The 27,598-nt window shown below is 37.9% G+C and overlaps 1 protein-coding gene across 6 annotated transcripts in view; it reads left to right on the top strand.

Moving 5' to 3' along the window:
• The window catches only part of pde4ba (phosphodiesterase 4B, cAMP-specific a), a 118,702-nt gene that overhangs the window by 76,084 nt on the left and 15,020 nt on the right, over positions 1-27,598 (top strand). For all 6 annotated transcript variants that reach the window (XM_077606726.1, XM_077606728.1, XM_077606727.1 and 3 more), the window contains 4 exons: positions 248-284; positions 790-860; positions 2,132-2,184; positions 23,142-23,254. In XM_077606726.1, the coding sequence (XP_077462852.1) occupies positions 248-284; positions 790-860; positions 2,132-2,184; positions 23,142-23,254 (274 nt within the window). The remainder of the gene's footprint in view (positions 1-247; positions 285-789; positions 861-2,131; positions 2,185-23,141; positions 23,255-27,598) is intronic.

Genomic DNA, 27,598 nt, shown 5'->3' with positions numbered 1-27,598 from the left:
ATGAGATTAATCACTGTACTAAATGCCCTACAAGGTCAAATATCCTCCTACTAAGAGACTCCCAATTATGACCTTCTTCCCTCAATCCATCCACACCATTATCAATTATATATATATATATATATATATATATATATATATATATATATATATATATATATATAATATCTATCAACAGCAAAGCATTGTATGTTAACACTGCACTTAAACACTTTCCTAAGTAGACACAATTTCTGTGTCCTTTCAGACATGGTGATGACCTGATTGTGACGCCTTTTGCTCAGGTAAATATTTGTTACCATATGTTGTTGAAAATCCAGTGAAATCTGTTACTTTTGAGTTCCAATGGATTCAATTGCAGGGGTACGGCTGTTTCCTGATAGTGTTTCTCAAACAATTTTTTAATTGATATTTGTGTTGCCATTCCAGACTTTTCTGGCTCTTATTATTCTTAATCATGAGATTTCAAATGAATATATTTTTCACCTAAAATATACATATTGTTATCAGTGTTAACATATCTGCCATCTATATCTTATTTTGAATAATATATGGAAATTTGGCACCTCCACGTCATTGCATTCAATATTTATCCACAATTTGTACCGTGTAACAACTTTGTGGAATCTCCTTTGTAAATGCAGAAGTTCAAAAAGTGTAAAATGTTAACTAGTATTATATAATGCGCAGTTACAGACATCAACCCAGTTCAAAGAATGAGTGTTAGCAAAAACCAAGCATCCAATGCACGTATGTGAATAATTATTTACATGTATCCAACGTCCGCAGGTTTTGGCAAGCCTTCGAAGTGTGAGGAACAACTTTACCGTATTGACCAATGTCCAGTGTGCCTCCAGCAAGTAAGTCATTAATTGTCTTGCCAAAATAAGCAAACTTATCATTTTGATTTGATTTTTAAATTCACAAATTAGCATAGTTCCATTCTCTGTGAATTTCAACCATCCCATAAGGTATTTTTTATTCTTTGACTTTTATTATTTTGAAATGAATCTTTTTATGAATATTGTTAATAACTTTGAACAATATTAGCTCCCGTGAAAATTTTACTTTTGTTTTATTTATTTATTTTTTGGTGTAAAACACAAATGTGTTGTAATTGCAGTATTTCTATTCCGTCAAGCATAGAGGGAAAAAGTCTTTTTTTTAAAAGTGTATTTTATGAGTTTGTACCTTTGTGAGATTACCACAAGATGGTAGTAAAGAACTTTACAAATGTTTCATCTGTCATATACAATAAGATGGACATGTTTGCAGTCACAATACTAAATTCAGATTGGGTTTTGGATTCAAACCTCTTCAATAAACTTTGTTCCATTGTATATCTCAAATATCAATATAACAAGGGTTTGTCTATAGTAATTTTAGAACGGTTGTAAAAAGCATTAGAGATGTCCGCTTTGTAGCATTGGAGAGGTTTTGACAATAACTGTAGCCTTCACTATTATCACACCTCATGGTGGTGCCGAAAGACTACAAATATTCACCGATATGTAGGCCAGCTATGAGGCTTCATTTTATTATATTATATTTACTGAAACTGAAGTCCCGTCTACTTAAATCAGGGTTACACTGGTGTTTTAACCATGACATTGTTGTTCTTTTTTAAGTTTTATTTTCACTCATAATCACTTGAAAATTCAAGGGTAATTACTTTATTGGAAATGTCAAGTTAAGTTGCATGTTATGTATTTACACAATTGACAGCCCACACAATCGGTTTAATTTCTAGTTCTTTTTTTATTCTTTACTCTTCTTCTTTGCCATCATTACACACTTTTGTAGTAGCATAACAAAGAACATAAAAGACAATTTGTTATTTATAAAACTACAGAGATCCTGGGTTCATCTGATTTTCTTAATATGCACATTTTTTGTACACTTATTTCGACATCCATTATGCACTATTCCATTATTTTATATCAGCTACAGTGAATATTTCCATTGTTTTTAGGTTGTATGTATAAATCTGATTTGTGTTTCTTCTAATCTCATCCTACTCATGCTGTATGGCCAGTCATTAAAATATGTACACATTGAACAGTATACAAAAGGTTCACAATCTTTACACAGAAGAATATTTTATTCTAAAATGTGTCTTTCTCTTTTACAGGAGGTCACCTGCAGCCACAAATCAACCTGCAGTTACCAAAGTGTGCCTCCCAGGTAGGAAGCTCAGAGCAATATTGAATTATTTGTTCTCTTGCTGCTGAATTTTATATAATATGATTTTGCTTATTGTTAATGGACTTGTGTTTTAATCACAAAATTGCATACCTGAACCTTTTCACCCAGGTTTCTAAGTCATCAGAGTATTAACCACACCCAAACTAGCTCAAACACGTATTCTTATCTAATAAGTTGGATGATGGAATGATATCAGAAATTCCCTCCTTCAGCAGTTATCTATTATTTATGTATGTATGTGTGTGTATATATATATATACATATAGTAAGGAACCACCTAGCCGCATGGATCATCGACTTCCTCACTGACAGACCACAATATGTGAGACTCCAGGACTGTACGTCTGATGTGGTAGCTTGCAGCACAGGGGCCCCACAAGGCACAGTGCTCTCTCCACTCCTCTTCTCCCTCTACACATCGGACTTTAAACATAATACAGACACCTGCCACCTCCAGAAGTTCTCTGACGACACCGCTATTGTTGGACGAGTGACGGACGGGGACGACCTGGAGTACAGGGGAGTCATCACAGCCTTTGTTGACTGGTGTAGCCAAAACCACCTCTACATCAACACCAGTAAGACAAAGGAAATGGTCATCGATTTTCGGAGGAATCCTCAACAGACCACTCAGGTGAACATCCAGGGTACAGACATTGAAATCGTGGAGAATTTTAAGTACCTGGGTGTTCACCTCAACAACAAACTAGACTGGTCCACAAACACAGATGCCCTGTACAAAAGGGGCCAGAGCCGCCTCTACCTACTGAGGAGTCTACGGTCCTTTGGAGTGTGCAGGACACTGCTGAGGACTTTCTACGACACTGTGGTGGCCTCTGCAGTGTTTTATGCAGTGCTTTGTTGGGGATGCGGGAGCACGGAGAGGGACAGGAACAGGCTGAATAAGCTGGTCAGGAGGGCCAGCTCTGTTCTGGGCTGTCCTTTGGACTCTGTGGAGGAAGTGGGAGAGCGGAGGATGCTGAGCAGGATGATGTCCATCATGGACAGCACCTCCCACCCCCTGCATGAGTCTGTGGAGTCCCTCCGAAGCTCCTTTAGCAATAGACTGCGGCACCCTCATTGCAGGAAGGAGCGCTTCCGCAGATCCTTCCTCCCATCAGCTGTCAGGCTCTTTAACAAAAAAATGGCTGGGTGTTAAGACCTACCGTATGCATGCATGTACATTTATGTGTATGTATGTATGTATGTATGTATATATGTCCTAAGCAACACGCTTATTTAATTATATATTTATTCATGTATTTATTTCTTGACCTACTTATTACCTATCTATTACCTATCTATTTATGTCTAAAATGCCTTTCCTATTCCTGCATCCTCACCCTCTTGCCACTGGAACAACGAAATTTCCCGAATACGGGATGAATAAAGTTATCCAATCCAATCCAATCCAATATACATATATATATACACATACATATACATACACACACACACACACACACATATATATATATATATATATATATATATGTATATATGTATATATATATGTATATGTATATATATATATATATATATATATATATATATATATATATATATATATATATATATATATATATATGGATATATTTGTGCATATATATATGTGTAATATAGATAGTTTTAGAGTGATGGTGTCCCATTTATTTTACCTGCATTATTGTGGTTTGAAGAGATGGGACTTAAATGAGTGGTTATTGTGACACTGTGAAAAAAGTGTTTCTGCGTGTGTGCGGTGAGGGGAGGTGTTCCTGTGGCTCTGATTGACGTCAGTGTGCCTTTCTGTGGCTTCTGTTGACTTCCTGTCAAGGCAGATGGACCAGGTTTTCACTTCCCCCATTCAGAACCGCAGCTCATCAGGTGAAATGTGTGTGTCAACATGCGTGCTCAGGCATCCTGTAAAGACACACAAGGCTTTGTCTTACGTATATCTTTATTGCTTCCGCCAAAGAGGATAATTGTTTCTTTGTCTTGTTTTTGTTTCATTAAGTCAATAGTAATTTAAGAGGCATATGAATTTGGTGGATGTGGGAATTGTAGAAAAGAAAAGCTTTTGGAGGTTTGTGCTTATATGTAGCACCTTATGTAAACAACTGATTACACTTTTAAGATACTAAATTTGTGAAAAGGTGAAAAAGAAGATTTTAAACAATGGATATCTTTTGCTGAGCATAGTGAGTACCACAGTCGCTCAAGTTTAGATCAGCTGGAAGTGTCTTTTTTCTGGATTTCTTAAATAAAGGAAGAAACTGAAGCCTGGGACGACATACTGGGGATATATATTGCTATCTTTCAATTTAATGTGCAACATCACAATATCAAAAGACATTCACTCCTGTCTAAATTAGGCGTGGTAACCTCTGGATCCCTCACAATACAATGCGATTCAATATAAAAATCTCACGATAACAATTATCTTGCAATCTGGGCCAGGACATCAATGTCCAATTTTCCATGATACAGCTGGAACACCAGATATTGGAAATGGAAAAATAACCAATGTTTCTATTGTGCAATTTTGGGGACCATTTGCTCAAAACTACTGTCTCTCCCACAGACTGACAATATTTCAGTACACTTCTCTCAATAAATAAATATAGCAATGCTATTGTATTACAACATAAAGATTCCAATAGCAACATTTTAAAAGGACATACCATTCTTTGGAAGACCACATCGATAACCTATTAGGATGTTGAGTATTGCAATACTGTATCTCTTCATATTGATATAAAGTACTGTCAAACCCCTAGTACGGATACAGAAACATTGTTGTTGGTAGACATAAAGGTCTTGATTTTTCTTTTTTTCTTTTTTACTGGCCAAGGAGGAGGAAGACAAGGTGGTAGACAGGAAGTGTGAGGCAGGAAGAGAAGATCAGATTGTTCCTGTTTTGTTGTCATTAACTGTTAGGATTTAAAGACAGCCCAGGAGGAACTGTGTCTAGATTCATCTTGTGAGTGTCTGAGAGGGTGTGCATAAATGAGTTGTTTGTGCAATGAATGTGTGTGTCAGTTAGAAAAGTAAGATACAGTCACACAAACATTCATTGCATGTGCCCTCACAATGCACACAAAAATACACTATACACTATACTTTCTGACATTACATACATGTGAAAATAGTGTAAAATCAAACTGGAGAAGCACATGAAAAGGCTACAAGACCAAACCGAGAGCACAACATCTGTAAAATTTTATGTGGTGGTGTAGTCAGACCTTAAAAACAAATAGACACATAAAAAGTATTTCTGCAGCATACTCTCCTCTCAAAATTGATTCACCCTTGACTTTGAGTCACTTTTCAGGACTACAGCTACCCAGTTTTTCTATTTGCACTGAAACCACATGGCTCAAAGATGATAATTGTACTGCTCTGCGACCGCCTTATTTGCGTCAGAGGCAGTTGTTTAGTTTGTCATCATTCTTTCTCACTTCAAATCATTCACCTCACTTCAATACGTGAATGCAACTTTGAGTATCAGTGCATGACAGGTTTGTCATGTTTTAAAGTCCTCTGTACAAAATTATGTACTTTTTTTTACTTTAACCACTTAAATAGCTGTATTACAATATTACAGCAAATTTAGAATATTTTTGCTCTCCATGGTCAGAAGTTAGATTATTTCTTATTAGAGTTGTGACCAAAAAAAAATCTTTTTGATCAATATCCGTACAAGAAATGAACAAGAAATACGACAGCAAACTCTTTATTTACCAAATTCGTTAGTAGTACAGCGATAGATCGGTTGTTGAGCTGTGCATCGCGCTATTGCAAGCCTGGGAATCAGTAATCCGAGCCTTCACATTGTTTTCTTTTTTCAAATGAAAACAAATTTAAATCAATTAATTCATTAGAGCGGCCCGGTTGTTGAGTGGTTTGCGCCTTGGCCTCACAGTTCTGGGGTTGTGGGTTTGATCCTATGTCGGGCCTCTTTGCATGTTCTCCCCGGGCTTGCATGGGTTTTTTCAAGGTATTCCAGTTTCCTCCCCAATCCCAAAAACATGGATGCTAGGCTGATTGGGCACTCTAAATTGCACCTTGGTATGAGTTTGACCATGAATGGTTGTCCGTCTCCTTGTGCCCTGTGATTGGCTGGCCACCAATTCAGGACAAATAATCCTTGTGGGGATAAGCGGTTCGGAAAATGAATGAATGAATGTCAACATATTTAATTATTTTTATGATTAAAATAAGCACAGGCTGAATGGTTAGCACATTGGCCGCACAGTTCTGGGGTCCTCAGTTTAAATCCAGGTGGGTACACCTGTGTGAAGTTTGCATGTTTTAACCCGGCACGACCGTTGAGGATGAAGCAGTTTAGAAAATGAATGATTGAATATTATTAAAATATGTTTTTTTTTGTATTTGGTTGTATCATACTTTATATAAGAATCTGAGTTTGTGTCACTCGTCATCTCTTTTAAAAGCATTGTATCAGACATGCGTCCACCAGAAACCATATCTCCATTTGGGATTGGGTAACTTTATTCATCCCGTATTCGGGAAATTTAATTGTGGCAGTAGCAAGAGGGTGATTAGACAGAACAACAAAGCAAAAGCACAAAGTACAAAAGAAATCAAAGTAAATGGGATCATTAAGAATCACCAAATCAAATCATTTGGACAGAAAAGCAGCAAAAACACAAAACGAGCAAGAGTGGACGGAGCTACCGCCTCTTCTCTTCAGGGGTTCAAACTAACTTCATCATTGAGATAATGCTGGGCAGAGTCTATCCTAAAGGAGGATCAGTTTTGAGAAACCCATAGATACAGTATTCTTGACTGTGTCCTACTCTTTACTGGCAGGTAAGAGGTGCCAGTATTTCTGTCCCATGGCTGTCTCTAGTTTCAGGTCAATTTCAATACTTACCGCTCATGTCTTACTCTAATAGGCACAGTATCCATCTGCTTGGCAAAGCTACGGGAACCTCATTCATTTTAGATACAGTACAGTACATACAGCATGTGCTCTATCAAAACAACAACCCCACTTGAGCTGTTTAAGGTTCAGTATTCGGGCATAGTTCCCAGGTTGCTGGGCAAGCTGACTAGGTCACACCCAGTGAAACCCTGTTTGTGACGCAGTGCGGTTTTGGATATCTTTTACTCCAACTGTTTTGACAGTTGTAAGGATAGGAGTGGCTGTGATTTCTGCAGAGTAATCTTCCTTGGAGTAACTGCTCTTTGTAGAGCAACACCAATACCAATGAATTGCATTAGATTATGACGTCAAAACTCACAACAATGTGAGTACTTAAACGGTGTAATTAGCCTTGTTATGAAACAGTCTACAAGGTATGCAGCTTTTCCAGCGAAGTTATTTGTTTTCCTCTGGTTTAGATTTTTCTGTAACTTACATAGATACATATTATCTTTAGTTAGTTAGTTAGTTAGGTAGTTCACACCATTGGCTATTCCATAATCACAGGCACCCGAGTTCCACTTCTTAGGTTTCTCCAATAGCCACAGGTAGCCAATGCATTAAGAGTAATAAGTGAGACAATCTATACCCGCATTTGATTGGCCAAGGTAGTAATGGCATTTAAATGTCTGGCAACCACTATATCTCTTACTTCTTTTCTTGCTTCAATTTTAGTTATAAATTTCACTTTATTGAACAAGATTCCATTGGATGGAAAACCTATGATTAGAATGATTTTTTTATGCCAGTACATATTTTTATAACGCTGGTTTTATAACAATCAATGACACTAGCTGTTATCTTCTGATTTTGACTGAACTCCTGAGGTACACATGATCTTGTGAAAGCTCAATCTGGGTTTGACCTTTAAATTGAACGACCTTCCTGGGTCAAATTAAGAGGTTCTATTGTTTGTATTGGATTTATCAAGGTCAGTGCATTTTGAGTCACAGTAATAAATTGTCTAGTTTTGACCTAGCATGCATTAATATCTTCCCACCTGTATAAACACTAAAAAGTCATAGTCAATACATGATTTTTTTCCAGCGGTGCTCACAATAGTGTGTTCTTGAAATCCAAGATAAAACTAGGTTACCTTCACCCTTTTTATATTCATTCTGTACTTACTATTGAGAAGTAAACCTATTTGTCCAGAGCTTTTCAAAAGCTTCTAATGGCTTGCTGAATATATCTACTAGATGTGCTCTTTCTGGTTTCTAATTTTCAAGTTGTTGTATAAAGTGCAGTTCAAAATCATTACATTTTTCAAGAATTGAATGAAGAGAACAATAGCTATTTTCCATTTTGTCATTTGATCAATGGTAACAATGTTAGTTGATTATTTCTGACAATATTTCACATAATTTCTATACCAGAGTTATGGCGGACAGGGTTGCAAATCCAGTGCAATGCACCACGTGACGGCTCTGTTATACAATGCCACCTCAAGTTTAATTTCCTTACAATAATAAAGAATTATATTTTATTGCTTTGATGAAATTCAAGAAATGCAGTAAAGAAATCCAACAACAAAATGGAACATGCATGTGAAAAGTTTTCCATGCTATACTATCTCTTGGGTTGCAACAACACTTGCAGCTGTAGTGGAGTTTGGAGATGCAATCCACTTCATAAATCTATTTTTGCACACCTCTAATTTCTCCAAAAGCAATGCAATTGCACTTTTTTTTTCTCTTTTCCAACAGGGTTCCTATCTGTAAATGTAGCATGCCTTATTTGGAAATGTCTTTTCACATGACTCTTTTTGTTATTTGAGAATTTCTCGATACAAAGCGAACATTTAATCCTTCCGCATTGATTGAACCCTCGATCTCAGACGTGTGAGACGAACATGCTAACCACTCATTTACCGGTCTGCCTAATTAATTATTATTATTATTATTATTAATAATAATAATAATAATCGGACATAGGCTTTGTCATCATCATTGACTCGACAAAAAGCCTAATTGTCATCATACCCAGAAACTGCGTATGACGAAATTGGTAGTGCTTCTCCATAAGGTGAGTTTTCCCGGCAGAAGACCCAAACTTATTAATACTTGCCAACAAAATGCAACGTTTGAACTACAAAATAGCCTAGGGAAAGAAATACATTCCTATGTTCTCTTAACTGGCCTCCTTATATGTTGCCAACTCGTGACCTTAAGCTATATATGCCATAGGTCGCTGCAATGGATATGAACGTGTGTACGTGCTGAGTGTCAGGCAATGTTCCCTCTATTTTTTTGTTTGTCTGGGCAGAAAGACAACCTCCCTGAGCACACTGAGTACCGGTGTGAGCAACATCATCATTGCTCGCTATGGGCACACACCAGTATCACACCTGCCATAAGCAGGTGCATGTCTACTACACGTAAATGATTTAGTAATAATAAAATGTAATGATTAATATCTATGAATGGGCGGCCTGGCGGATGACTGGTTCGCGCGTCGGCCTCACAGCTAAAAGAAAAAAAAAATTAAAAAAATAATAATAATAAAAATTAAAAAAAAAAAATTAAAACGTTTTTATTTTGTGCGCTCCATATGATTTGCTGTGCGCAGAGAAGACGAGAGTAGTGCGCAATTGCACACGTGCGCAGCTTAGAGGGAACATTGGTGTCAGGTGATCCTTTTCATGACTATTTTTTTTTCACGAGGCCTTCATAGTTTAAATTGATGAAGTAAAATGATTTGCTTTTATTTCTTTTTTTGTGCCCGTCCTCCAGTATGTCTATGAATAACTTTATATAATGCTTAAGTATTGTGATTGCTGTCTTTCAAGTCTAGGGCAATTATGAAGAGTAGCAAGAACCAAGGCCCTGTGTTAAATCACACGATTGATCAAACTTCACTGTCTCCCACCATTCTGGCTATTCCTCGCAATTCGCACAGACGTGCTACGATGAAAAGTATTGTGTATACAACCCAGGTCGCTTTGAGAAATGCACGTCTCTCTGTAGATTCAAAGCCTCAAGTGTTTGCATGTGTGTTTACAGAGGCCTTGTTTGCCCAAACGGTACCTTGCATCACTCGGTGAAGTTGGGACTCAACTTGTGTTTGTCCTGTAAATAAGTGGGAGTCTCTCATCTTGTGTGCGTTCGTGCATGTGCATGAGTCTGTGAGTGCGTAGACTTATGTGGCAGATGTGGGTAGCTTTGTGTTTGTTCTCAGAAAGGATGTGAGGAATATCTCGTCCCTCCTTTAAACCGCCTGCTCTGTGGCTCTGGACAGATCTAGCAGTTGTTGATATGGTCTGAGTCTTGGCAGCAAAGTCACATCATCACTTCTGCTTACGGGAGCTCCTTTATCATTCATACAGGCCGCAGAATGCACTTGTGTGTAAAATGCATCACGATTCATCGAGTCGCAGCCAAGTCCTTATAACCCATCCATCAGCTAAGATATGTTGTGTTGTTATGGTGACAAAACAGAAAACATAGCCATTGGTAAATAAATATTTGAAATCCGTCATTGGACTTTATTGATAATTCAGTTGAGATTGACACTAGTGTTTCTGTCTATTTTCAAGGTAAATGCAACAAGTCAATTCATCGAGAGTTACTTTTTCTTGGCAAAGATGTCTGAGTAACTATTAATTCTCTATCCCTTTTACCACACATTAATAACCAAACCAGCTAATTAATTAAACATACATTTCCAATAAAAACTGATTCTAAACTGATTTTAAAACTGCTTTCTGTATTCAGCTTGATGGGTGCATCATATGTCTTTGTTTAAAAAATAGTGTAAGTAAACATGCACTATTAATTCACATGCATTTTCAATGACTGTATTCATAATAACATCTGCAGGTGCGGACGGCCCAGAGTTGCACATGCAATTATTCAATTAAAAGGATTTTTTTTAATTCAATGTATTTAACCAAAGTTAAGTATCAGGATGACCATTTTATTCTAAAATCATTTGGGAGAGATCATATTTGCAAAGATACAGCATATATTGCACACTTCTATAGCCAGAATGCACACAGAGAATGACTGTCCCCCTCTCCAAAAAATAAACCAGATTGTGTGAAGTCATAGTCCCCAAAGAAAGGCAAACAGATAGACAGATTCTTGCTCACTGTAGTATGATAATGCAGTACCGTTTTGGCTAATCATACTTGTTTCATCAAATTCTGACTGTCTAAAAAATCAATGAGTCCTGAAGTTGAAGAATTCAAGCTGTACTGAAATCTGTTCTTCATGCCCTGTCATGGGTTATTATATTATATTAATATACACTGTGTGTTGATGAGTGTCAGATTGGCGGTACAGTGATCAAGTCGTTTTGTATGTCCACTGCAGGGTTCTGAGATCAAGGGTTGAATCCCTGTTGGGTTCCAAACTTCTTGTGTAGAGTTTATATGTTGTCCTCGTGCCTGCGTGGGTTTTCCCCGGGTTGTCCGTGTGGAGTATGGAATGTATTCTTATGCTTTTTATTAGTGAATTGGTTTATTTAGTGTAGTCACTAGAATAGAATTTTGCATAGTCTAGTGGAAATTTCCGTCCGTGACACCTATGAGTTAGGGGCGCGTCATCTACCATGACACGCCCATTTCTTTGTTCACATTTTCCCACCTAAAGTTTGTATCTATGTCACATGACCTTTGTCAATAAAACTGGTGGATCTGTTGGGGGCAGGCGGGGATTCAAACTGGTCAGGCTGGAGGATAGACACATCTCCTGGCGCTGGCTACTCTGACTCCCTCCTTCAGCTGAAGCTAGATAAAACTAATCACGGCTGACTCTGAGTGCTTCGTCTAATTCGAAGTTATTGAATGTATATGGATTAGATCCCACAGTCCGATTTCCTGCCACATCCCCAAAATATTCCTTGTAGGCCGGTAGAACACTCTAAATCGTCCATAGGTATGAGTGTGTGCGTGAATTGTTTATCGTTTCATTGTGCCCTGCGAATGGCTGTCCACCAATTCAGCGTGTGTCCCCCCCTACTGCCCATAATTGGCTGAGAGACCCTTGTAAGGATAAGCAGAACAGAAGATAACTAAAATGGAATTAGTGTCAGAGTACTCTTTAATTTTGTAAATACTTGGTGGCACTTTGTGCTGCATCTTACTGTATGAAATGTACTTCAATGCTGATTTGATTTATTTTAAATTCTAATATTGCCTTGTCTTTTTTGCCTTTCCATTGGAATGTTGATGCCTTGTCCAGTATTTGATTTCGTCCTCTTGCCATCAAGCACTCAAATGTCAGTCTCTTGCTCTGGGACATTACATACACAGTGACACTGTGATCTTGAAGGATATCCATTTCCAAAGTGACAATCCCAAGTAATCTTTGTGCATCCCCTTGTATCCAAAATAATTGCAGACCATGGTTTAACGGGAGGTGATCCCAGCGTTGAAATGACACTGGCAAAAACAGGAATGGTCCCTGCGTGTAATAAACAAGTCATTGTGCCAAATATCTACTGTCCTAAAAGTTCTCTGCACATGATCACAGTGAGTGGATGCAAGCCAAGGGAAATCCAGAGCAACGTTTCGGGAAAGGTCCACCTGTGCATTAGTGATGATGTACTCATGTGTTTAGTGTTGAATTGAGGAACATTACTGAGTATACTTCGATTTGTGGAGTAACAACTCGCAATATTTGACCATGTTGAACACAAATGAGGATTTTAAAACTCAATTGACCCTTTATTTCTAGAAAATGTCTGAAATGAATTAATGTCCCTTTCTGCACACTTCTAAAATAAACATCATAATGATTGTTCATTGACAATAGCTGCTTGATTCTCTCGAAATTACTTCTTGAATATAAAACAGTCAATGCTTGTTCTCCTGTGATTAATTGTTATAATGCCGATGCTCAACAAATAGGCAGAGCCAGAGATTGAGAAATCCATGTCAGGTTTTAGCTGTGTCTCTCCCTTAAAAAGAGCAAAGCCAGCCTCAGTAAGCTGGAAGCCTGCATTTTGCAAGTATTTGAATTATGCCATTGACGTCAGCACAGTCATAAAATAGACGGCTGTCCTTCCCCTCAAGTATTCCCTTGCCAGCAGGCCTGTTCAGTTCAGCACAGTGCAAATGGATTGAAACATGCTCTATTGCACAGACAGGCCATTTTGTTTTGATATTTGGAGCTTGAGGGCCAATATGACAGAAACACATCATTAAAAAAAATTACCTATGGCTTCCCTGAGATATCAAAAATTAATAAAGCATTACATTCAATCCATTAAACCAAAACATATATCACTCATTAACACAGCTTATCCTCACAAAGGTCGCGGGGGTGCCGGAGCAAAAAAGTTATGGTGAGCAAAATGAATAATAATATAATTTGAGCAAGGATTTTTTTACTACACATCCCAGTGATGAATCATGTGTGTATTATTAAATGACTTAATTATCGAATGAAACACTTAACTATTTTTATTCCATAATTGTTTTGTTTTTACCGGGGGAAGGGACAAGCCAGATGATTGCAATGGGTGCCAGATGCCTGTTAAAATTTTATATGGGTTGTCTTAGATGTGGAATTTTATAATCGAGGAAATCAGGACGGTCCACTGAAAAAGAATAATATTTTTTAGTGTTAACGGCCTTTATTTGCTCAATTCGATTTCCCACAGCTCTTATGTGGGCTTGCAAAGAGAACCATGTGGGATTAAATTTGGACTCTCATTTGCCATGCTTACTCATGTAGAGGATTTGCGTTGTTTGAGGTCACCTGAGGTTTGCCTCAGCTGTTCTTCATGTGTCTGGAAACTCTGATTCTTCTTTGCACGCGAACCCCTTCATCGTTTACTGCCTGTGCCTTGTTTCACGTCATACTCAGCTGGCGCTGGCCTACCTCAATCCAACAGACTTGAATTAAGTGTCATATTTTGAAATTACTGAAATATGTTTATTTCAGTAGAAAAGCAAGAGGTCATATCAAATAGGTCACAATCACATCCAGTATTGTTAATTGTATTTAACCTAATTATATTTTTACATGATGTAGTTTCTGAGAAAAATGATGTTCACATCATAAGTGTACACCAGGCTGTTGTAGTCCAAAATTTGACATTGTAGTTTTGTGACAACCAAAAATGTGATGTCCACACATGTGGACGCCAGGTTCTACGAGGTTAAAGGTTTCAAACTACCAGGCAGCTGTAGCCTCCCTTTTATCAAGTGAAGCATTGCAGATATGATCGCAACATCACGTGTCCCTGTGAGTTTGCCAACTAGAATTATTGTAATACTTAACTGGGAATTTCTATTGGAGTTATTGTTGCACAGTAGGTATTTTTAGTTTTGTTGCTATGCTCAGATAGAAAGGATTCAATTAGAAACAATGAAGTCATCCTTTTTTGTGGTTAGTTCTTGAATGAATCATGGCTAAAATCATGAAAAAGCACTTTAAAATATAAGTGAAATTGAGAAAAAAAGTGTGAGAACTTTATGAATTTGTGGACTGTATAAAGAATTATAAACCAATGATCAATGATCATTATCAACATTATGATTAATATTTCCGTGTTCTCCAAATATACTAGATGAGCTCCCTTTATCTGGTATTTGGAAAACAGGCTGTACAGTGTTTCATTAATTCTTCTTACTAATGTAAGGTGTTTTGTGAAGCTGTTAGCAGATGAATAAGAGAACCTCATTTTGCGCTGACAAGCAGCTGGAAAAATTGTTATCTTGACATCGCAGCACCCTTGATGTAAATGGTGTTAGGAGTAAGCTGATTGAACATAAACAAACAAACAAAAAAGTCACTAGCACAAAAAATTATAGAAAATCAAATCTGTGGATTCTACTGTTAATTTCATTTGTTCATTTCCTGAACCACTTATCCTCAGAAGGGGGGTGATTTAGCTTATCCCAACTAACTACGGGCACCAGGCGGGGGACACCCTGAATCAATGGCCAGCCAATCGCAGGGCACAAGGAGACAAAGCACAACTATTCACGCTCACCCTCATGCCCTGGGGCAATTTAGAGAGCTTAAACATCCTACCAAGTATATGTTTTTGGGATGTGGGAGGAAACCAGAGTACCGGGAGAAAGCCCAGGCAACCCCGGCGAGAACATGCAAACTCAACACAGGAGGACCCACCTGGGAATCGAACTCTCGATCTCAGAACTGTTAGGGCGATGCGCTAACCACTTGGCTTCAGGGCCTTGCAATTTTCAAATCTTTATTTATTCATTAATTTTCTGAACCACTTATCCTCAGAAGGGTATTTAGCCTATCCCAGCTAACTATGGGCATCAAGCCCAGAATTGGTGGCCAGCCAATCGCCGGGCATGAGGAGAGGGACAACTATTCTCTCTCACACTCATACCTAGGCGCAATTGAGATTGTTCAACTAGCCTACATGCATGTTTCTGGAATGTAGGAGGACACAGGAGGACCAACCTGGGATGGAACCCGGAACCCCAAAACTGTGAGGCCAAAGGGCTAACCGCTGGGCCATCCCAAATTTCAAATATCATTCTTTTATTTTACACCCATCAGTGAGCATATTCATAATGTGGTGTCAGAGGGAGGTGGTGGTGCTTAATTGAATGAAGTTACGTAATATTATTCATGAATATCTTATTGTTTGGATCAATTGTGTGTTATGATCATAATGACCATGTCATTCATTATTCAATTAATTAAAAAAAATGTGTACAAATATCATATTTGATTCAAATGCAATGCTCCTGATGGGTGCTGTCATGTTTTCACGTGGAGACTGGAATGTGTCCTGAAATGGTGCAGGGTAGGGAGTATCATCGAGATAGCTAGAAAAGGCCTGGCAATTTGGGAGTGTATCAGGGAGTTATATAATATGCATATTTTCTTTGACAATATTAAAACCGGTCGGCCTCACAGTTCTGAGAACGAGGGTTCGATCCCAGTTCAGGTTACAGAGTGGAGTTTGCATGTTCTCTCCGGGCTGGGGTGAGTTTTCTCTGGGTACGCCGGTTTCCTCCCACATTCCAAAACTATGCATGGTAGGCTGGTTGAACACTCTAAATTGCTCCTACTATGTATGAGTGTGAGGGTGAATGATTGTCCATCTCCTTGTGCCCTGCCATTGGTTGCGTCCAGCACCCCCGCAACCCATATGAGGATAAGCGGCCCGGAAAATAAATGAATATTCAAATCTAAAGTTATGTATTAAACTCTACCGCATTTTACGGACGATAAGGCACCCCATCAATGAATGAGTTTTGTTTTCATAAATTTGTTTCACTTGATTATACGGTGCATTAGTGCATTTATGTACGGCATTTGCCATTTGTTCCTTGTCTTTTAACGTTGCAATTATTTTTTCATTCATTAATTATATGTATCAGTTCGTTTTTGTTTTGAGGTGGTATTTATTGGTTTAATTCATGATTAATGTGTGTATTGAGTACTTTACTATAGTAGTAAAATACAGTTAAGCACTAACAAAATAAGTATGAAGTCGGAAAGCATAACTACAATTTAAATAGAAAGTGCATTGGATTGTATGGCACACTGTCAATTTTTGAGAAAAACAAATAATAATTTACCTTTATAGTCCGCAAAATACAGAAATAAATTCGAATTGATATTGGATTATGGTCGCACAACTAAAAAGAGACTGAGAGGCTCCTCAAGGTCGAGTCGGTGTTCAACTAACCTTCCTTCAAGCTGAATCACTGATAGGAGCCACAAAGGGCCTCACTGACGTCTGCTACTTTATCAAAAAAGTTAATGCATCAAACGAAGGACCATATTTTTGCATCAGAGCGTGTGAGCGCGTCTGATACCGATGCATTTAGGCCTTGGAGAAACCCCTCTGATGTCAGCCTGTTCCGCAACTCCGTTCTTTCTCCTCCCATTTGCGTAAATCCCCGTGTGTATCTGTGTGTGAATAACACACAGTCTGGGAAATGTGGGTGCGTGTGTATGGATGCATATTCTGGGAAAAGCTACTGTTTTGCTTGGTACCCAAGGTTCACCAATAAAACCGGCCACGTTCACCATGATCGTACATATTGTGCGGAGCTGAAATATGCAATCTGCATGAAATATTTCTGCCTTTCTAAGAGCATTAATGTTTGGTTTAGAGATATACCTCGGACAAAAGAGGATTTCTTTTTGTACCGCAGGCATAAATCAAAATTTTACACTTTACTTTCATGTGTAGTATTTGTCTATAGAAAAAAAAATATGTTCAGGTGTTTACATGTGGCTATACGTGTTTTAAAAATGTATATTTATTATTGGATTTCTTATTTTTAGTGAAGTGACAGTGGAATATTTCTTCCTTATGCTTCACAGACAAAAGACTTCCTAAAAATATACAGTTGGTTAAGTTCATTGAAGCCTTTAATTTGTTTATACTTGCAAATAATTGTTAAACTACAATGTGCCCTTCGAATGACTGGTGACCAGTCTAGGAATGTGTACGTGTGTATGTTATGAGAAGGATAGGGAACACTATGTCCCAGAAGAGTGGGAAGAACAGCACAGAGTCGGAGGGGTTATAACAAGTGAAGGGTTTTGTGACTTTATCGCACATTATTGAAGAGGTTTCATGGTTTTTAAAAGTTGATGCGATGCAGTGTATGCATGGCCCATGAGTCTAATGATCAGATATCTCCTGTAAATGGTTCATTTTTCATTCACTTATTGAGAAAATTCCTACTGTTTGTCTCAAAATGAATACCGTATTACATAAATGTGCTTTTAATTTTTTCAGTTCTCATTCTATGACTAACTAAAATTAGCAACTTCCTCCCTATCCTGTTTTGTTATGTCAACGCAGGAATGTATTAAATTTTTTCAAGACACTTTTTTTATCATGTAAGTACGCCTTTTAGTTCGCAAAATAGAATAAGAAGTTATAATTGAAATTGGATTATGATCGCACAATTCAAAAGGCTTCTCAAGGTCAAGTCTGTGTTCAATAAACCTTACAGTTTATATTGTTTATTATTTTATTTCCCATCAGTCTTTGGAGTCAGTGATTTAATGTTCATGTGACATCAGTTTCTTTTTATTAAAAAAAAGAAAGATTGTTTTTGATATTTTGGCAGATAAGCTGAGACCAAGTGTATGAATTGAACAATTATTGTGGTTAAAAAGTAAAAATAAAATAATGTGAAACCCTTCAGTCTTAGCTTTGTGGTATTGTGGTCACATTAAGATTTGGCACGCAAGATTTACATCTAATGCCCTTCCTGAAACGAACCACAAGGGGAAATGATAATCAATCAGTCAATAAAGCACACTGATTTCTGACAATCTTGACATTCCAGTTTATACTCTGCTGAGAAATAATATCTCTTTAAAGAACTTTGACATTTATGAATAGCAGAATACATTTAATATAAAATCACATTTGGTCAATTTTAACATTTGATCTCTCCATCAAAGTATCTGTCAGAATAAAGAAAGCATAGTGATATGCAAATGTTAGGCCTGCCAGAATTTATTAGTAGAAGAAGATGACTGACAGCAGAGCTGAACCAATTTGAGACCTAGATAATCTGGATGACCAATTTTTTTATTGATTAATACTTATTCCCTTATTCTGGTCTAATGAAATACCAGACCATCTCAGTTGGACTGAACTGGGCACATCCAGTCGCAAAATTGTTCCCAAATTAAACACCTAATGTAATGAGGAGTAAACTTTAAAAAAAAAAGGCACATATACATTTCAATCTTCTCACAAAGGATTTGACGTAACTATATGTGCTTTAAATATGATATCTATATGTTTTCAAAGTCTATATTTTAATCATACCATGTATTTATTGTTCTCTTAAACTAGTTCATGACTTTGGGACTATAGGAAAATGCGGGTCCCAATGTGACAAATTTTGAGATCCTATGCTAAAGATGAATACTGTGGTGAACCATTCATTACGATAAATTTATCTTTATACTCCTGCATTACGGCGATCAAACTTGTCAAATCCTAACTATATGTAGTGACTCGAAATAAAGCAGAATGTGTGTTCTCCTGTGTGAGTGTAGATGTTGCGAGTGAGTGTTTACTAGTCAAAACCTAGACAGCACTAGTCATCAAAATCAATTTTGACATCCTATAAAAAAACTAACTCTGCTATGACCTCACTTCTCTTTTATCATAAATGTGAGTGATACATTTTGCAGTCCTATGTGCAATGTCAGGATTCAGCTCGTAAAGTCTGAAAGAGAGAACTCTAACCTAACTGTCATCACCAATCTTTGTGAGGAAGTGTTGTGTAACCACCTGTTGTGATGTGGTGCTTTGATTTGCTTCTAAATGCATGGGACATATTTAAAGATATTTACTGTGCAAAGACTGCGAACTAGATACTCGTTAGTGCAATCCTAAAAAAAAACAATTTGGTCACTGCGGGCTATAAATGGAAATATTTTCACATCTCAAATGTTTATTAGGTGGCCCGGTGGGTGAGTGTTTAGCGCGACGGCCCAGCGGCTGAGTGTTTAGCGCGTCGGCCCAGCGGATGAGTGGTTAGTGCAGTGGTCTCCAAACTATTCCACAAAGGGCCGCAGTGGGTGCGGGTTTTCATTCCAACCCATAAAGAGGACACCTTTTCACCAATCTGGTGTCCTACAAGTGCAATCGGTGGATTGCAGTCAGGTGCTTCTTGTTTTCTGCTGAAATCTCATTGGTCAAACTATTTATGCTAGACCGGTTGGAACAAAAACCTGCACCCACACCGGCCCTCGAGGTTAGTGCGTCGGCCTCACTGTTCTAGGGTCCTGGGTTCAAATCCAGGTCGGTCCACCTGTGTGGAGTTTTCAAGTTCTCCCTGGGCCTGTGTGTGTTTCCTCCTGGTACTCCGTTTTCCTCCCACATTCCAAAAACATGATCTGCCTGTGCCAATATTGTGTATCAATTACCTCTTACTCTAACGATTTGTCCGGGTGGATTAATAGCAGGAAAACAATAAAGGACAAGCAGGGAGGCATGTGTATTCATGCAGAGGCACTTATTTCCAGAAAGGCAACCATTTGGTGGAATTTATGTCCTTTCATCCAGAAGAACATTTGTGAGGCCTGAAATTACTGATGTTAACCCACAGTTTAAGTTGAAATTGTGTGCATGTGTGTGCGAGGTAGTGGGTGCGTGTAGGTGTGTGTGGATTGTACTTACTAGTCATACTAGTCTAGTTTTGATTTTCCTACTTGGCTGCTCTACTCAATGGAGTATTTGACTTGATTGGAGAGTCTCAATGGACTTATTGAGGTAGTGGAAACCCCTTCACGATTCGTGTGTGTTTGTGTTTTCAGTCAGAAAATAGTAAGTATCAGTTTCAAATACAAATGCTGAATGAAAGATGTAAGGCAGGGGTCTCCAACCGGTCCTGAAATCCTGGTGCTACGGGTTTTTTTTTGTTCCAACTGATCCAGCACAGACATTTAAACAAATGAGGTTTCTGCTAAAACAATGAGCTGCAATGACTGCAATCACCAGTTTGTTGAAAAGATGTTATCTTGTTTATTTGGAATGAAATCCCGCACCCATTGTGCCTCTTTGTGGAATAGTTCTGAGACACCTGATCTAAGGTATTGATTTTTTCTTTTAGGGGAATAAGTCCAATGCCCAAATTAATAAAAAATAAAATATTGTACGATTAAATGCATTAAAAACAATAAGTCTAGTGGAGTCTCTAACGACCTTATGCCTGTAGTAATGTTTGTGCAAAACCCAATTTGAATGAATGTGGGATTTTTGCCTAAAATCATTTAAAAAATAATACAATGATTTGAGAATCCATGCATTCATTCCTCTTCCAACCTGGTTGCGGGGGTGCTGGAGGCACACCTCAGGACAATTTGCACTGTTCAATCAGCTTAGCATGCCTGTCAATGGAGTGTGGGAGAAAACTGGTGTACCCAGAGAAAACCCACACAGGCATAAGGAGATCATGCAAACCCCACACAAGAAGGCTGTAGACTCCAATTGAACCCTTGTTATCAGAACTGTGAGGCAGGCGCGATTACCGCATTTTATACTTTGCCACTGAACTGACTAGTACTGTACACCTGCCGAATCACAATTACTGGCAATCTCTTCTTCTGTTTTTATGATCGTTAATGTGGTTGAGTGTGAGTTTGCTGGAAAGTTGCGGTTTGACTGATGGCAGTGAGGAACTCACACGCTCAGAGGCATCTCTGCCCCTGTATTGTGTATACTCTGGGTATCCTAGCAGCAGAGCACAACATGGCAGCGTGCACTGCGCCGACCTTCGCGTGGCTGCGTAGAATGTGTCCCCTGCTCTGATCTTCTTGCCATCAAAGACGCAGGATTGTTTGCTCTCCCAAACATGAGGCACCTGGCAGCCTGCCCACAGCCTTCCGTCACGCTGCTGAGGGCAGTGAGAGACACAGTGGGATGCTTTGCAACTAGTTTCACTGCACATGCCTCTGATTTTTAACTGGCTTCACCGGCAATGTTTTTTCTCTTTATTTTTCTCTTTTTACTTGCACAGTCTATACACTCATTGTCAATTTGAACACTCCCACAAAAAAAAAAACACTTACAGCTACCATGGTTTGTCACTAAATCCATAGATGCAAATTTCAACCATTAAAGAAAAAGTCATTTATACTGATGCATTTAGTATAGATGCCTCTTTGAGAAATTCCATATTTCTCTCGAACCAAGCTCTAACTGAAAGGTGGATAAGTGTGCTACGGTCTAATGAAGTCCTATCTGTGATTAGGTTGTGAATTACTGTATTCTGATTTCAATTTGCAATCATAACATCATCTGCACTATCGGAATTGGGCTTTGTAGATCTGTCATTATTGCAAATAAGGAATATTTCTCAAAGGAAACCACAATTGCAAAATTCAGAAAGTAGGAAAATTACTGAAATACAGACAGTAGCCCAAATATGGAAGATAAACATATGACGGTCGTACTGTAGATATTTTATTACACCCCCTTGTCACTTCCTCTGTACCATTCCTATGAATGTTTTGTTGAATCTATGTCTTGCGTCCAATCTAATCTGGGCAACATTAAGCATATAAAATTTTTATAAGCTTCTAACTCTATGGACTGTATAACTTTTGTATTTTTATTACACAATTCTTACTATGAAATTTTTCCCCATTGAAGAGATAGCCTTTGTAAAAATAGATTAATAATACATTGAAAATTAAAAGAAAAAAAAAGCTTAAAGCAAATTAAATGTATTTTGATATAATAATATTATATTATTTATAATATTGGCCACCTGATGGTGCAGTGGTTCTTTTGCCTGACTTTGGTGCGTGCAGTCTGGGTTTGATTCCCACTCGGTGGGGGTGTGATTGTGATTGTGAGCGTGAGCAATTTTTCATTTCATTGTGCCCTGTGATTGGCTGGCAACCAATTCAGGGTGTCCACCTGTTTCCGGCGGTTCTCTGGGATAGGCTCCAGCATCCCCTTGTGAGAATGAGAAGAATAAATTAATATAACATTATTATTATATTTGTATTTGATATTACCCCGCCTCCGGCCTGGAGTCAGCTGGGACAGGCTCCAACACCCCCCGCGACCCTAATGAGGACAAAATGGTTCCGAAAATGAGATGAGATGACATTATTTTATATTATAACCCTACTCTACTTGCTGTTAAACAGCCCCAGATTTGACCTTTAAGTAAAAAAAGTTTTCACCTGATTTTTTTATTTATGTTTTTTTAAGTATTCAACGGCATGAAATTGGCAGTTAGATGTTGAGTTCAACAATCCCCACAATTCTTAACTGTTGAATGAAAAAAATGAATGATTGTTACCAATTATTCTACCATAATCATCAAATTGCACAATTCAAACGAAAACCTTTGAATTTAGGATCTCTTTGCTGATAAAACTGAATCACAGCACCTTCTCACCACATGAGCGCCAGTCTTGGGTGCCACCTAATGATTCACCCTCCTTAACAGCAGCTGCAGTGTATACACACACTAAGCAAGCCAGAAAGGCTGCATATGGCTCAGTCTGCAAGTGTTTCAGTCTGTTCTGACTATGTGTCTGTCTATCTGCTGCTTGCATGTTGGCAGATGAGGCGTACCAGAAGCTTGCCATGGAGACCACGGAGGAGTTGGACTGGTGTCTGGACCAGCTGGAGACGATCCAGACCTATCGCTCTGTCAGCGACATGGCCTCCACCAAGGTAGGGCAGGCCCCTATTTAATGTTTGCATCATTTTAATTACTTTTTCCAAGAAAATGACCATTCACCTCCTCTTTATTTACACATAAACTATCCCTCTGAGAATAACCTACATATGTGCTCCCTGAATATGAACACTTGGCCATGTCAATGATGAGCAGAAAAGTCTGCATAGTTAAAACTGAGACTTATTCAAGGTGTCTTTTTTTAATGTTAGGAGGATTTTACTTTTATTACATTACAGTTCTTTATGACAACAAATTCCCATTATATAGATTTTGGATGAGGTAGAGGCAGGTCTAAATTTAGAATTGCACACCTAAGCTGTAGTACCACATTTGGCCTGAATATGTCGGATCACCGAGCTCTCGTGGATGTTGAACGAGTATATTTTAAAGCAAGAATAACCAAATTCCACAAATATTTTTATTCTCAAACAGCAGCGGGATGTTATGCCTTTGATTGAGGTTGAATGCTCTGCTTGTATGTTCCTTCTTGTTTGAAGGGCTTGAAATCTATGCTATAATTTGCACTGAGCGTTGGACGGTTTAGGTCAGGGGTGGCGAACAAGCCGCGTGTTCGCCACCCCTGGTTTAGGTGGAGCATTGAGGCATTGAGTGTGCCAGTTTGGCAGGCTCAGTATTCCATCTCTGCTTTTTGTAGAGGATGTGGTGCTGTTGTTTTCATCAAGCCACAATCTTCTCGCTGGGGCAGTTTGCAGCTGAGTGTGAAACGGTTGAGATAAGAATTAGCACCTCCATATCTGCAAAGATGGTCCGCATTCAGAGAAAAAACAAGCTAAAATGCTTTCTCCTGGTCAGGATAACGTTTTTCCCCAAGTGGAAGAGTTGGAATCTTGATCACGATCATGAAGGAATAACAGAAGACAAAATCAACCGGAGGATCAGTGTATCGTCTACTGTCGTGCAGACTATGTATTGATTTTTTGTGGTAAAGTAGGATCTGTACTGGAAAATTGTACTTTCCTACTCCTACCTGTGGTTTTCTGACTTGAATAACAAGATTATATATACCATCGCTATACGAGTCATAATCAGATAATGAAAAGCATGGTCATTCGGTAAAGCCACTATTATCCCACGTCAAGAGGAACCAAATGAGTATGCTTGGGCATCTGTTTGGGATGCCCCCCTTGATGCCTGGTGAGGTGTTACAAAAATGTCCCACAGGGAAGAGGTTACCCCCCAAACAAAGTCGCTAGGGCAGGGGTGGGCAAACTATTCCACAAAGGGTGCAGGTTTTCATTCCAACCCATAAAGAGGACACTTTTTCACCAATCTGGTGTCCTACAAGTGCAATCAGTGGATTGCAGTCAGGTGCTTCTTGTTTTCTGCAGAAATCTCATTGGTCAAGGTGTCTGGGCTGGATCGGTTGGAACAAAAACCTGTACCAACAGTGGCCCTGGAGGACCGGTTTGCCCACCCCTGCGCTAGGGAATGGGGAATCGCTGGCCCCTGCGACCAAATTAATTGGAATTGGATGGATTGATGGGTGGATGATTTGGTGATGCCTATGGTACGTTACATTAAACGCTGGCATTAAGATTTTCAACGTGGTGATGGTGCCTTTGTCAATGCATGTCTCATCTTGGTTTCCTCAGCATTTGGTTTGTCATACTTAACATTTGAACAGGGGCATGTGTTTGACAGATTTGGCCGGTGGGCCGAAGTTGGACATGCGTATATGCTCTAAGGATTTGTGTTACAGTGTTGTATTCACAAGTAGCTGTCATAAAGAAAATCATTAATAAAAAACGTGCAGCAACAGCATCACACGTTCAGATGGAATTTCGTACCGCAGGTTTTTTTTTAGTAAATCCATCATCCCACGGAGTAAAATGTTTAAGTTATTATTTCATCTCAACAAACTTCTTTTTCTTATACATTGACCATATCAAACTTTTTTCCACTGTCCACTGAAAATTGGTTCAATGTGCTTCACGATATAATCAAATTTATTTTTATTACCTGATTCTATTATTCTATGTTTGCTTGGTAGTAGTATTAAGTCTTGTAAAATAAACTTATTAGATCATTTCGAGAAAAAAAAGACACGATTCCATTTTTAGGTTACTTTTACGGTTTTGGTTTCAACTAAAGCTAATAAGTATCCCATCAATAACATTAATGTTTTACTGTTATATAAACGTTCAGCCTAAACAAATATTTTTTTAAAAACAAGTAGCCTTGTATTTATTCAAATTTTGCAAGTTACATCAGAATTGTTGAACCACGAATTAAAACAATTACATAATAAACTATTCATATTTAAATAGCAAACATTTATTTGTAGAAGCCTGGACATGCAAACAACTCAGTTGGAATAATCATTCAAATTGTTTTCATACTGCTCTCTGTTAAAACACTGTGACCTGCCTGCTTAAAGGTTTTATGTAATCGGTACAGTCTCCTTGGAATTATTTTTTATTCCATCAATTTTTAAAAACAAAACTGTCCTCAATTTTCGATGCATATTTCTTGTATCATAAAAGGTGTTTCAGGTATACCTAATGCACTTCCCTTAACTTAGATTCATAGTTGGAGTCCTTAATATTTGTTTTATAGCATCCTGGTACGTAACCTCATGTGGGTCATACAAACTGATAAGGTGCCTTACATCAAACACGTCTGTTTATGGAAATATGGTAAAGCCTGCGAAGCTAAACTATTCCTGCAGTGACATTGTTTTTACTTAAAACAAATAATTAGACTACTACTCCCTTTACGCCTGACCTGGTTATTTTACTCGGATTTCCGATCTCTTACATTAAGGGAACATAAGAGATAAAATGATTTTGACCCAGTTTGAATGAAATCAAGATGTTCATTTTCATATTATGGGAGAGGGTGGGAGGCCTTTCGCGCGGTAGCTTAGTGATGGCACACACCGAATATCATATGCTCACATCAGTTTAACTCATTCATTCGTTTTCTGTACCACTTATGAACTCATAATCCCATTATTGAGTCTTTCATCCCTAAGCAAAGGAAATCTTTCGTTCTTTTAAAATGGAAAAAAAATGTAATGCAACCTTTACATTTGCCAATTAGGCAACACTGTATTCACTATAAGTTGAAAACACGATTATTCCATTAAAGTGAAGATGCTGTTTAAATCAGGGGTGTCAGACTCGGGTTGGTTCGCGGGCCTCTTTAACGTCAACTTGATTTCACGTGGGCCGGACCATTTTAGATATAATATTTAGATATATTTTTTTATAAATGGATTAAAAGAACTGGATTAAAAGCCCTGAATATTCAGTTTTTTATAGATCTAAATCAATGTTTATTTTAGCTTTTTTATATATTTTTTGATTTTACAAAATGATTTTTGAACTAAAAACACAGAAAAAATGGATTAAAAAATTACAATTATTAATTTAAAAGGGGGAAATCAGGAAATTTAATTTACATCTATACTCTTCATATTAATTTGATCCTAAAACAGAAAGTCGGCACTCATGATTTACTTTCCCGGGCCACACAAAATGATGCAACAGGCCAGATTTGGCCCCCGGGCCGCCACTTTGACACATGTGGTTTAAATGAAGGAATAATTGGTTGATTCTTGGTTAATGAATACTCATGTTCTTTTAGTAAACACTGTATAGCACTATTCTTTGTTTTTAGTATTGCCTACAGCGACCCCTTTAAGTCTAAATACCCTGTTTCATATTTAATATTCCATTCATATTCTTTTTCCTGCACCAGTCTAACTAATTAATAGTTGCATTAGATGACCTTCAAGTCCTTGTCTTTATTCTTTTTATTTTACAGATGGTTGCATGTGCATGTTATTTTGTTACCAAGTCGCTTCCTTCCTTGCTGTCACTCAAGTTTCTTCCTTCCTTGCTGCCACTCTTTTTCTTGACAACATTAGTACTGGGGCAAATATATATATCTATCTATCTATATATATATATATATATATATATATATATATATATATATATATATATATATATATATATATATATATATATATATATATATATATATATATATATATATATACACACGTGTCTGCTATGTGGAATAATCACCAGCAAGCTGGTGTTGTTCACTGGTAAGAGTCCAACACAAGACTCATTAAGTTCACAACCAACATGCCACCATATATGTTTTGTTTAGGAGCTTAAATTATACTTTTTTAAGGTTAAAATGTGTTTTCATCATCTGAAGTCACTAATCGCAACTTAATATGTTCCCAAAACCTCAGAATTACTGTTTTCCACGCTATAGATGGCCTATTTGAAAACGGTTTCAATATACTATAATGGCACTACATTATAAGGTGCCGTACTAAATGTAGTGGTTATGCATCC

The sequence above is a fragment of the Stigmatopora argus genome, chromosome 8 (genome assembly GCF_051989625.1).
Source record: "Stigmatopora argus isolate UIUO_Sarg chromosome 8, RoL_Sarg_1.0, whole genome shotgun sequence".
In the NCBI taxonomy this organism is placed as follows: domain Eukaryota; kingdom Metazoa; phylum Chordata; class Actinopteri; order Syngnathiformes; family Syngnathidae; genus Stigmatopora; species Stigmatopora argus.
Note: the sequence above shows the minus strand (reverse complement) of the source record. Positions and strands in the feature narration are given on the sequence as shown.